The sequence below is a fragment of the Haliotis asinina genome, chromosome 14 (genome assembly GCF_037392515.1).
Source record: "Haliotis asinina isolate JCU_RB_2024 chromosome 14, JCU_Hal_asi_v2, whole genome shotgun sequence".
Classification (NCBI taxonomy): domain Eukaryota; kingdom Metazoa; phylum Mollusca; class Gastropoda; order Lepetellida; family Haliotidae; genus Haliotis; species Haliotis asinina.
This window is the reverse complement of record NC_090293.1, coordinates 47,555,476-47,567,957: the sequence shown is the minus strand read 5'-3', so window position 1 is coordinate 47,567,957 and position 12,482 is coordinate 47,555,476. Positions and strand designations below refer to the sequence as shown.

Sequence of the window (12,482 nt, the reverse complement as noted above, 5' to 3'; positions counted from 1 at the left end):
GTTAGAACTGATATTCAATAACCCATGCTTGTCGTAAGAGGCTCGCTGACTTGGTTCACTCATGTCATCGTATCCCAATTGTGTAGATCGATGCTCGTGTTGTAGATCACTGGTTTGTTTTGTCCAGACTCGATATTTTACAGACCGCCGTTATATAGCTGAAATATTGCTAAAAGTGCAAAATGTTAAACAACAAACCAACCAACCAGCTAACCGATTGCTGAAATATCCATATATAGGTATAGCAAGAATGTTCTTTCCAACCCCTCTTCTTCAGACACGTTACATGTGAGCTGTGTCCTCAACTAAGTCAAATCCAGGAACCGACCCTGCTATTTACAACACAAAAACAGTGGCATTTACTGAAAGCTCACGAGGATAGCACCTTGCTTAGTTCATACTTTTGACACCATTTAAAGTGACTCCGACTTGTGGCCTCCCCTTTCTAAAAGTACTGCTTGATAGTGACTTACAATGCATGCTCATACTATAAGCAGAATCGTACAATTGCAGATGTTTCTTACGTTCGTGGAACGGGTTTCGCCGCTTTTGTTTACTTGCAACTACATAATTTCCCATATACGTCCTATTAAAGGGGACCCTGCAGTGCTGTCAACAGTTAAAGGCACGGATGGCACCGGTCAAAGCTCAGATGTCCAACCCAACCTGGCTGCAGCTGGTCACTAAGTGCTTCATCACAGGAATGGACCTGACAGCGAGAAGCTTGTAATGTTCATACTTAACTTAATATTCCATAAGTGTGAGTAGTGACTGAGTGAGTTAGCTTTTACGCCGATTTTAGCAATTTTCCAGCAATATCACGGGGAGTGACACCAGAATGTGTACCCATGTTTATACGTAAACCCGATGCAACAGGCCAAACGTTCGCCCTGACCAAACCTTCGCCGGGGAAGGGAACAAACGTTCTCCACCCCTGAATCAACTTTAAAGGCTACTTCTTTCCCACCTTGTTCTTACATCAAAGGGGTAGATTCTGACCTACCTAGGCTATTTAAACTGTTGTCATGTTTATGTTCGTCCTAAATAGTTAGAAACGAACACGTGATGTGAGTCCTTAAATCAAGAGTGCTACAGTGATAAAAACTGCTTTTTTAGATAGGCAAAACTGTATCAATGGAAAACAAAATCCGAAAATGTATTTGAGGACTAAGAGTGAGAAAAACTGATGATTTCGTCCAATTCAACACCTAACATCTAAGGGCGAAGCATCAACCTGACTGTTATGTGTGTAGTAGACCTTTTGCTTGACAGGAAATGGTTTTAGTGTTATCTCTTTAAATACCTCTTTTTCAGCACCAATCCAACAGGCGACTTTACCCAGTACAACGCCTACGGCGCAGCGTGCACAGAGGTCGAGATGGACGTTCTGACCGGAGAGAACCAGATCAATAGAGTGGACATACTGTATGACTGTGGAGAGAGGTAAGAATGTGTTCCTGTGTTCCTGAATGACGATGGACAGTAACACAGATTGGAAGTGAGACCAGATTACTGTTCTCAAGAAGTCATTTAAGGTGTATATTTCTTAAACAACCAAGTCACAAGGAAAATAGCCTTCGAAGTAAAGAAACAACCTTCGGTTGAAATAGTGCAAGGAATGTCCCCATTATGCATTTTGCAACAAATTGTATGATGTAAAATATATTATTAACAACATTCATATGATATGCTCTTCCTTCACATTTGAAACAAACCTTGATGTAACTAACTATATGTATAACAGCTAAAAAGCACATTCATCAATTTGACCTCGTAATCGAGAGAGACACTAATAGACATTAGATAGAGGTTACGATCGTACGGTGTGCGTCAACAACGTCTTACTATATTCAGTATGAACCCTGAGATCGACGTCGGACAAGCAGAGGGAGCCTTTGTGATGGGTTTGGGATACTGGCTGACCGAACAGATGATTTATGACCCCACGACTGGCACCGCCTTGACTGATGGAACATGGGTATGTACGTTTATTCCATAACACCCAATATCTTATGCTGTCCATGTCTTTTCAGTGTTCCCCATATCCTATCCTGCTCTGAATTTTCTTTCCAACTTGAAGAGACAATTCTTTTATCACAGTTGTCCCCGCCGAAAATTTATGCTCAGATTGAAATATGTATTCATTCAAGAAGAAGGTTGGGCACAAGTTATCCAAGTTAGGAAACCCCCCTCTTTCTTGTCTTCGTGATAAACACATTCTTTCCTTTCGGCGTTCATGCAAAATCACATAGTTTTCCTTCATGTACATTTTTTTAACATTCTTTCAGAGGCAAGGTCAATACCATCATGTAGAAACTAATACCAAGTGTGAAGTTAACGGTCCCTAGAATTCAAACGATTATGGAAATATGCATTGTATTGTTTAGAGGTGTGACGATACAGAAAATTCACTATACGTTCCGTATCGTGATATCTTGGAACGATACTATACGATTCTTTACACATCACGATATGCTATATTTTGATATCAAGTAACAGTGTAAATACTGACATAACCGTCAATTTCTAGTGACAATTAACAATTTTGAGGTCAGCTCTACGTATCACGATACGAACAAAGAATCGACATATTTATCGTTCAATAATCACGATTATCGATACTACAACATAGCCACAGCTCTAGTATTGTTTTGGTCCGCCCGTCCTCTATGATGGTTTTATCTATTGACTTTTGCCTTAAATTCAACATCTGTCCACTATTAGCACCGATTTTAGCAAATCTCTTTCTGGCACTATTCACAATGACTCTGTAACAGATTTGTCAACTGTCAGTGTCGTGGTAGTGTGATGATGACAGTAATGGGTCGCTTAACACCGACTCTCAAGGACGACAGACCGTGTCGGAGAAATTAGTCTACAGACATGACAAATGTTGATGTTAAATGTTATTATGCAAGATGCTAGGGTACTTGGCCAAGACTTTCGAAGCTGTTTTAACGCTAAGATAGTCATAATACAAGACACTATTATGGATGACAACTTCTTTAATTGTTTTAACACGACGTTTCAAGGCTAATTCTTGCCCCTTCGTCAGGTGGATCCACTTGACGAAGGGGCAAGAATTAGCCTTGAAGATACACCCGACGAAGGGGCAAGAATTAGCCTTGAAACGTCGTGTTAAAACGATTACAGAGGTTGTCATCCATAATTGCGTCTTGTATTACCTCACCAACTTTTAAATGCCTTTGAAGAATTTCATCAGCTAAGATAGTCGTAAGTGCCTTAGCGCTGAAAGGTCTTCGAAAATCTAGGCACTGGAGTTTAAGACTGTTTGCGAGCCGAATTCCAATCGAAAACTTAATGCAATGTTCTGTCTGTACAGGAATACAAACCGCCGATGGGCAAGGACATTCCTATAGACTTCCGTATCCAGTTCCTGAAGAACGCTCCCAACCCACGTGGAGTTTTGAGGTCGAAAGGTACTTGTAGCTGCTATATAACGATCGATGTACATGTGTATGATAAAAGACGTGAAATCGTGAATAGTGTGCATTTTTATCGTTTTCACAATATAATGGTCTATGTTATCTTCCAGCCGTCGGTGAGCCCCCATTGTGTATGGCTGCATCAGCGTTGTTTGCTGTGAAACAAGCCATCCAGGCTGCCAGAAAGGACATTGCAAAGGACACGTTCTTTCCTCTTGGTATGACTTCACTCTGGTACACAGTTGCATACATTTGTAAATGAGGCCTAAGTGAAAGCTTTGGTCCACCAGTATTCGTGTTCCACTAAACAATATTAATGTAATGTGCAAGTACCTACGATATCTTGTTGACGTGAGTTCCATGATTGTCTTTTTTGACCGATAGAGGTATATACACAAATGAAATGAAGGACAAGAAACACTGAATTAATTCCAGCAAGAGACTATGGTCGTAGGTTCGAAACCCAGTTCACCAAAGGTTTCTTTCTACTGTTGTAAGATGAATATTGCAAACCTCAAAATTAGGATATATCTGTATTGCTTTGCTCAGCCTCAGATTTGCTTTTTGCTTTCCTCCAACCTCGGGCGTACATGTATTGATATAACTCAAATCTTGTTCAAAGCAGTGTTAAACCAGTGTATTGTCATGCCTAATACCAACGTTAAACTCATGTACTGTAATGTCTACTGACAACGTTAAACTCATGTACTGTAATGTCTACTGCCAACGTTAAACTCATGTACTGTAATGTCTACTGCCAACGTTAAACTCATGTACTGTAATGTCTACTGCAAATGTTAAATTCATGTACTGTAATGTCTACTGCCAACGTTAAACTCATGTACTGTAATGTCTACTGCCAACGTTAAACTCATGTACTGTAATGTCTTCTATTAATGTTTAACCCATGTATTGTTATGTCTACTGTTAACTTTACCTCATGAACTATAATGTCTACTATTATGTTAAACTGATTAATTACATTGCCGTGTCACAATGTATTTTTTGTTTCTAATAGCGAAATTATCGGCATCGTTTAACCGACAAGATACTCCTAATTATACTGCAGAAAGTATGCCTGAAACAACGTGAAACAATCAGAGAGGAACCGTGTTGGGATGGAAGAATTGCTGTAGCCGACGGATGCATTCAGACTAACATAGCATATTGGTATATTTCAGACGGACCTTCTACGGTGGAGATGATACAGTCACAGTGTCAAGTTGACAGCAGCCTTCTGGTATATGGACAATAGGTCACAAAACTATAGGATAACGACCAGACAGTCACAGTTAACTATCAGACATTCATATAATAACGATAAGACAACTACGGGATAATGATGAGAGTCAGAGGATAACAGTCAGGCAGGTGGATATTGATCAGCCTGACGAGGGACAGTAATTACAAATTGTCTGTTGAATTGAATTGAATTTAATTGTTTCCAATCAGCCGATATATCAAACTTCCAAAATTATGACAAATTCCGCATATACTGTTAAAAAGGGGGGTTGATCTTATTTTTACACAGATTTAATTTTATTTGGCATATGCATATTTGGATGTTTTACTTTAACTATGTTTTCAAGTTAATGATTGTGAAGATATTTTACAGATTTTGAAATACATGTAATATCTACATGTACTTTTGAACTGTGAACAGATTTGTTTGTTTAAGTTATAATTCAACATGACAGAATACTGTGATTTTGTTCCTTAGCGTTTGACCTTATTTTTACACAGATTTAATTTTATTTGGCATATGGCTATTTAGATGTTTTACTTTAACTTTGTTTTCAAGTTAATGATTGTCAAGATATTTTACAGATTTTGAAATACATGTAATATCTACATGTACTTTTGAACTGTGAACAGATTTGTTTGTTTAAGTTATAATTCAACATGACAGAATACTGTGATTTTGTTCAGTAGTCATGTATTTTACACAATAAAGGCATTTTAAAATCTACGACTAGTTCTGGTTGATTTGGTCCATACTTATCCAGTATACTTCCATTGTGAGGAAGTCTAGAATCATCTTCGCTACTTCAGCACCAAGTGCATACACCTGTGTGAAAGTACACTTTATATGAAAAACATAACACCGAACTTCTTGTCAGAGGCAACTACTGAAGTGTGGGTCAGTGTATGCATCTTGTAAACAGCATGAGTCTATTTAAGACCTAACTAAAGCGTGTCTGCATGTTGTAAAGTTTTCTGCTCCAAACAAATTCATTCTTCGTGTCAACGCCAAAGCTTGTTGGAAAATACAAAGCCATGCAGGTAGAATAACACGACAGTCAAAGATTGTTTGTGGGTTCTAGTTTAACGTTGCACTCAATATCCCAATATCCCAGCAATATCGCTGCGGTCTGTAAAATGAACCACATGCCCATCGATCTACACATTTGGGATACGATGATATGTGCAAACCAAGTCATCGAGTCTGACAAACGGATCCCTGGGTTGCCTCTTACGACAGTCACGGGTAACTGAATATCCGTTTTCTAATAAAAATCCCAAAAAGAAAACAGTTCTAACCGGGATCATCACCGGTAGGGACGGTGAGAGCATCCATATACAACTAACTATGCTTGACCAACACGAGTTTGAAATGTCTGAAACCACCCGAATTCGAACTAGCTACAGACAATATTCACGGGCATGTACGAGCGTATGGTTGACCCAACGATTTGCTGATTGGATGTCTCTGATGTGGACTGTTGTTCGAGCTATCAACCACTAGGTTACAAGAAGGCTTGATTATTAGAGCAGTCGGTTTATGGCCTCGACCTTGTCTTGTGTAATTATTCTTTTTGACATTTATCAAAATACATTTAAAAACATGCCTGTGACTAAAAGTAAATGAAATTTAAATAGATTTGCTACAAACGTGCTGTGGTTTATACTATAAAACTTCATAGCCTCTACACTCTTATACGTCCATGTTTAAACTTCTCAAATGCATCTGGGGTGTTGAGGTAACCTGGTGGTTAAAGCGTTCGCTCGTCACACTGAAGATTCTGGTTCGATTCCCACATGGGTACAACGTTTGAAGCCCATTGTTAGTGTTACTTGTAGTCATATTGCTGAAATATTGCTGAAAGCGGTATAAAACTGAAGTCACTCACTCCTGTATCCAGTGTTTTCATATTTTAACCTAACATGTGGATACAATCTTTAGGGATATCTCTCCCGATAACATCGAGATAAAACTGTGATGAAGGGTCTTTCCAGGTCGACTCTGAAGAGGTTGTTATATGTAACTTGAAATGTATTGTGCCGAGTTGTCAACTATACCACGTCAAGCACCATATCTCGTTCCAGATTAAATGTACATGAACACCGTGCTCTACCGGACAGACACCTGGTGTTGTCAATGATTTTCTCTGATAAATTCCTAAAAGTGAATAATGTATGTATGTGTATGTATGTATGTATGTATGAATTTGTGTATGTCTGTATGTCTGTGTGTGTGTATGTCTGTATGTCTCTATGTGTGTATGTCTGTAGGTCTGTATGTCGGCATGCGTGTATGCCTGTATGTATGTATGTATGTCTGCATATATGTGTATAGCGTATGTGTGTCTGTGTGCATGAATGCATGTATGCATTTATGCATGTCTGTCTATCTGTCTGTGTTTGTATATCTGTGTATGCCAGCAAATATGTCTAATAGTTATTAAAATGACAAAACATCGTCTATCTGTAAAGTCTACACCGTTGTTAAGTATACGCCATTATAGACAGATCACTGTTCATTGCATAAGTGACGGTTAGATATCGATACCGTCACCGTTATCATTGTAAATGTTATGCAAAAAGTCGCGTGCTCTATCAGTGACTCGTGTATCAAACAAATATCTAATCTAGTATATATGCACTGATGACGAGTAATAGTTGGTCAATGTATGCTACAGCGAGATATACTGACGTCCAAAAGAAAGTATATATCTGTTTTGATGGTGGCCAAATGTGTAAAAAGCCTGAAATTGTTATTTTCTTGAAGGTATCGTGTTTGTATTTTCATGACAAAACTTTGGAGAGATTCGACGACTGTTTGCAATCTAGTCCGTTTGTAATTCACTGGAATCTGTCATGATCAAGGGACGCAGCTGTATATATATCTGAGATATTCAGTCTTCCAAAGTGACGATATCCGTGAAGGTACGGGGTAGAATAGGCTTTCAGAAACCCATGCTTGCCATATAAGGCGACTATGCCAGTCCTAGGAGGCGACTAACGGCATCGGGTGGTCAGGCTCGTTGACTTGGTTGACACATGTCATCGTATCCCAATTGCGCAGATCGATGCTCATACTGTTGATCACTGCATTGTTTGGTCCAGACTGAAACTGCTGAAATGACCCGTGAACATCTCAGTTAGAACTGATATTCAATACTCCATGCTTGTCGTAAGAGGCTCGCTGACTTGGTTCACACATGTCATCGTATCCCAATGGCGTAGATCGATGCTCATGTTGTAGATCACTGGTTTGTCTTGTCCAGACTCGATATTTTACAGATCGCCGCCATATAGCTGGAATATTGGTGAGTACGGCGTAACACTACACTCACTCACTCGCTCACTGTAGCGACGCGTTTGCATAACGTGAAGATCAGTTTAGATTTGGCCGTCAGTAACCTATCCTGGTCAAAGAGGTGGCAGACGGAATCTGGTTCCCTACTCGCTGACCAGGTCCGTAGATCGACGTTCACGAAATCGATCACTGGATTGTCTAACCTGCCGATTGGGTGTGGTGATATACAAGAAACGACCAACACTACTGCAATTCTACTTGCCGTACTGGGATACATAGTTATCATAGTATGATGAACTACGAGTAGATTAAAACGCAAGGCGTGTGAATGATAGTCCCTGGCAAACTTATTGCAATGTTTAATCTAAATCTGTAAATTCAGTAATAAAATATTTCGTCAGTAAATATTGATTAGTCTACACCCTACTCTGTAATAATATTAAATATATACTTGAACATGACCATCCGGAACGTATGCCAGCAGGTTGGTGATGTACCTTTTAAAGTTGTCTGTGAACAGGCAGACCGTATGCCCACAGGTTGGTGAAGTACGTTTTAAAGTTGTCTGTGAACAGGCAGACCGTATTCCCACAGCTTCCTGAAGTACGTCTTGAATTGTCTGCTAACAGACAGATCTATTCCTAAACGAAGTTCGTATTTTGTTGCCTGTTAACAGGCAGAACGCATGCCTACGGGCAAAGGTACGTGTTGTGCTGTTTGTCAAGACATATAGGTGACATATATGTGTTGTTTTTATCTGTCAACATACCCAGTTCAGTACATATGGCACAGAATTCATATTGGACACTACCACATATGTGAAAGTGCATTGACGTCCGGATGGACTGTGCACAGATAAAAATTCATAAAAATATCACATGCCTGTCATGTGAACATGAATCATCTATACATAGACTTTCCTGGAACATATGATTTTATCAGCAGAGAAGCTGCAGCAGTCGAAACAGACATGTCGGCAAAGCCGGTGGGGAACTTTGTGCAGTGCCCGGTGTGTAGGGCCAGGTAACTGATTCAAACATATCTGTGGAATAATGGATGTCTGAGGCAGATGCAATATGTTTAGGCTCACAGAAAGCCGTCGGTGGAAACCTTTTAATGGGTGGCTGGTGGAAAGCAAATGAATTATTTAAACTGAACGTCAGAGAAAGAATGTTCTTAGGTTGTTTTTGTTGAAGTCAGTGTCTCCTCAGACAGACTACATTTATAGGGTTTCCAATTGTTCCTGGAAGTAATGTAACGTAGCTTATGACAGATTCTTCTTAACGTATGAGTTTAAAAGGTGGAATAATAATACAATTTCTATGTAATGGTCAAATTATTTGTGATTTTTTAAATTATTAATCTGCGTTTTGTTATGCTTTTTCTTTTGTTTTGTTTTGTTTGTTGTTTGTTTGTTTTGTGTTTATGTTTGTTTGTTTGTAGCTTTGGGGAGGGGTATTTGGTTAATATTGTTCTGTTCCTCTATCCATAGTTGGGTGTCGCACATTATATAATGTCATACATCAAGAATCACGTTAATAATCACGGCGAACTTGTTTCTGTTTGTGTTTTAGTATCGTAACACGTCGTAACTTGCATGTTTTTCATGTTCAGCCACGCACCCACCAACGGAGCACTGAAGGATGGCGTTTATGCTTGTACCTGTGAAAACTGTGGACACTTCTTCAAGTTCAAGGCGAGAGGTTTTCTTAAGTCCTCTGTCGACTTCACTATAAACGGGACTTCCTACACAGGTACTGAAAATGACATTGTCAGGTCACATTTAAACAACCACTGTTGCACATAACAATTTATTGTCGTCTTATTCATAAATGTAGAAGTATGTGTACCTTTTCTGAAATCGGTGGTCGATGGTGGACATACATTTATCAATGATGAACTGAAATCGAAAGCCAACAAATATGTAAAATATAAGGGTTTTTGCTGTGAAAATGAAGTCTGGGTATTCTAAGGTTTTGTTAGCTCAATTTCACTTCCAGAAGAACAGGCACAGAAACTGTCTGGCGCGTTTCACAACAAAACTGTTACAGCGCTGGGAGGAATTTGTTGAACTACATAACATAACTCCTGGTAGTCTAACTATGCTCAGGGCGATAGCAATCCAGTCTCCTTTCGTGGGCTTTCTCTTCATTCTTTGGTGTCCCAAAACTAAATCTGACGTCCGCTGTTGGTCAGTGATTGCTACCATCCTCAGAATCAGCTCATGGTGCTGTATTGTCAGTCAAGGTGACACTTTAGTTATGGATGTTTCCACGTCCTTCTAGTGCTCGTACATGCACGACGAAGGACAATGCCGCTTGGTGTCAGAGGCAACACAAAAGTACACTTTGGATTTCAAATTCCTTAAAGTGCTTCCAGGTTTGATATAGAAAAACAGAATATGATGTCATTAACTGAAGTGCTAAAAATAAACCATTGAATGAAAATCAAGTTAGCTATTTCAAAATTTTAATAGACGTGTGTAATATTATTTACGACATATAAGACACAACGTTACTGTTTAAAACACCACTATGGATCAAAGATGAAAAAGGAGACGGAGACTGGAAGGAAACTGGAGAGGTCACATTTCTTCTCGATGAGTTCATGAACAATATTTCTCATTTTTCAGGATGGACGACTTTGAAGTGTTGAGCCAACAGTGGATACTCTGTTGCTAGTGTTTATGCTGATTTCCCTCACGATATGATGAAAACCTTTCCATACTTATTTGCATAATTATTTCAGTTGGTAACCAGTATGCCGCAGCTCTCTCCCTGAATGAGTTCATGAGGTCCCAGGGTGTGTCCTATGGCACCAAAACAAAGTGCATTGAGGGAGGATGTGGCGTGTGCCTCGTCACTACCACGCTGTATGATCCCATCACAAAGGCCGTGCAGACCTACACAGTCAACTCGGTAAGAATCTAACGACTTCGTACTTAGTACGCCACGAAGCTTTTATACATGTGTCACCATGAAGACATGCCGACCCCAAGTGTCATGAATGAGTGCTTCGAAGACGAGTAGTAAACTTAATCCTTTTGTATAACACGACGTGTCTGAGCTACTTCTTCAGGTAATTAAAGACGTGTAGAAGGCATATTATATTTACCAGATTGACAGGAAGCCAGAGATGGACATGTAAATACCATCAGTCATTGAGGATAGATCAAACAGATAATTTGGATTAGGTTCACAAACCATCAGGAAGAGGATGTGAGTTATGAACTGCTAGTTAAGTAACAAACCGGTAGTCAGTTATACTGAATTAAAAGTGTGAAAGGTGTATATGAATAACATCAGTTACATTTCGATCTTAGTGATGATTTGTTAATGGAATTATACATAAGAAGCTGTAAACCGATTTGCTTCCTTTCTGTATGTTTTGTATTTTGCTGAGTTTTACTTCAATTTCACCCTAATGTACGTGAGTCGGTTTAATACATACATAATAAACTGTTATACGAAGGCTCACTTTATTCTTTCAGTGTCTGGTTCCTCTGTACGCGTGTGACGGCATGCAAGTGACAACCATCGAGGGTCTGGGTAACCCCAGGGATGGCCTACACCCGATACAAGACCGTCTGGCAGAGTACAATGGCTCTCAGTGTGGCTTCTGTAGCCCCGCCATGGTTATGAATATGTATGGGTAAGATCAACAACTCTATGATCACACTTATATCTTCAAAAATACTGTGAACGATAGAGGAAAAGTTATATGTTGTACTTGACCTTACAATGCTTTCTGGAACTCAGGTGAGAATTTACTGGATAAAACCCTAGTGTGATGTGTGTATGCATCGTATTAAATTGCAAAATACATAGCTGACTCTTTTTTGATTTGAAGTCTCAAGTTGACAACTGATATATGTTTGTGTATGATTACAAGTATTTTACAGTGGATCACACTGCAACACTGATGCAAATGTAAATATCATGGCTAATAAGACTGAAAAATAGTTTGAAGACTTAGGTGAAAACGTTCTTTCAGTTACCTCCCCAATATTATACATATTTCAGCCTCCTGAAGAAAACACCTAACCCTACGATGCAGCAAGTGGAAAATAACTATGACTCAACTATTTGCCGTTGTACAGGTCAGTGTCACACCAAATGTTTTTGACTCACGATCGCCTAGTGGTTAGAGCGTTCCGAAAACCCGGATTCGAGACCCCCTTATGAGTGCAGTGTATGGTGTCCCCACTGGTTGAAAAATGCAAGAAAACTCTATTCAATCTGGATGTGGTCATATGACGTAAATAATTTAGTATAATAAATTTTTGCCGCATTCAATGCATGCTACAGTAATACAGTTATGTAATCACCATTGTCTGTACGGATATACACAAATAATCACTTGAAGCAGTATACGTGTCCTCTGTTAAGGGTATCGTCCGATTCTGGATGCCATGAAGTCGTTTGCCTCAGACGCCCCACCAACTCTGCCTGGCGGTGCTATCGATATTGAGGTGAATAGGAATATCTTCATTGTAT

At 39.4% G+C, this 12,482-nt stretch overlaps 2 protein-coding genes across 2 annotated transcripts in view; both read left to right on the top strand.

Annotated features, from left to right (window-relative positions):
• LOC137262153 (uncharacterized) overlaps nt 1-5,415 on the top strand; it is a 30,319-nt gene extending 24,904 nt beyond the window's left edge. Inside the window, exons 30-35 of the mRNA XM_067799934.1 lie at nt 596-726; nt 1,315-1,443; nt 1,855-1,978; nt 3,344-3,440; nt 3,557-3,664; nt 4,628-5,415. Of these exons, the coding sequence (XP_067656035.1) occupies nt 596-726; nt 1,315-1,443; nt 1,855-1,978; nt 3,344-3,440; nt 3,557-3,664; nt 4,628-4,701 (663 nt within the window). The 3' untranslated portion in view covers nt 4,702-5,415. The remainder of the gene's footprint in view (nt 1-595; nt 727-1,314; nt 1,444-1,854; nt 1,979-3,343; nt 3,441-3,556; nt 3,665-4,627) is intronic.
• A 3,514-nt stretch (nt 5,416-8,929) lies between these two features.
• Nucleotides 8,930-12,482, top strand: part of LOC137262156 (uncharacterized) — a 30,432-nt gene continuing 26,879 nt past the window's right edge. The window contains exons 1-6 of the mRNA XM_067799937.1: nt 8,930-9,009; nt 9,601-9,740; nt 10,735-10,904; nt 11,477-11,637; nt 12,009-12,085; nt 12,375-12,457. Of these exons, the coding sequence (XP_067656038.1) occupies nt 8,957-9,009; nt 9,601-9,740; nt 10,735-10,904; nt 11,477-11,637; nt 12,009-12,085; nt 12,375-12,457 (684 nt within the window). The 5' untranslated portion in view covers nt 8,930-8,956. The remainder of the gene's footprint in view (nt 9,010-9,600; nt 9,741-10,734; nt 10,905-11,476; nt 11,638-12,008; nt 12,086-12,374; nt 12,458-12,482) is intronic.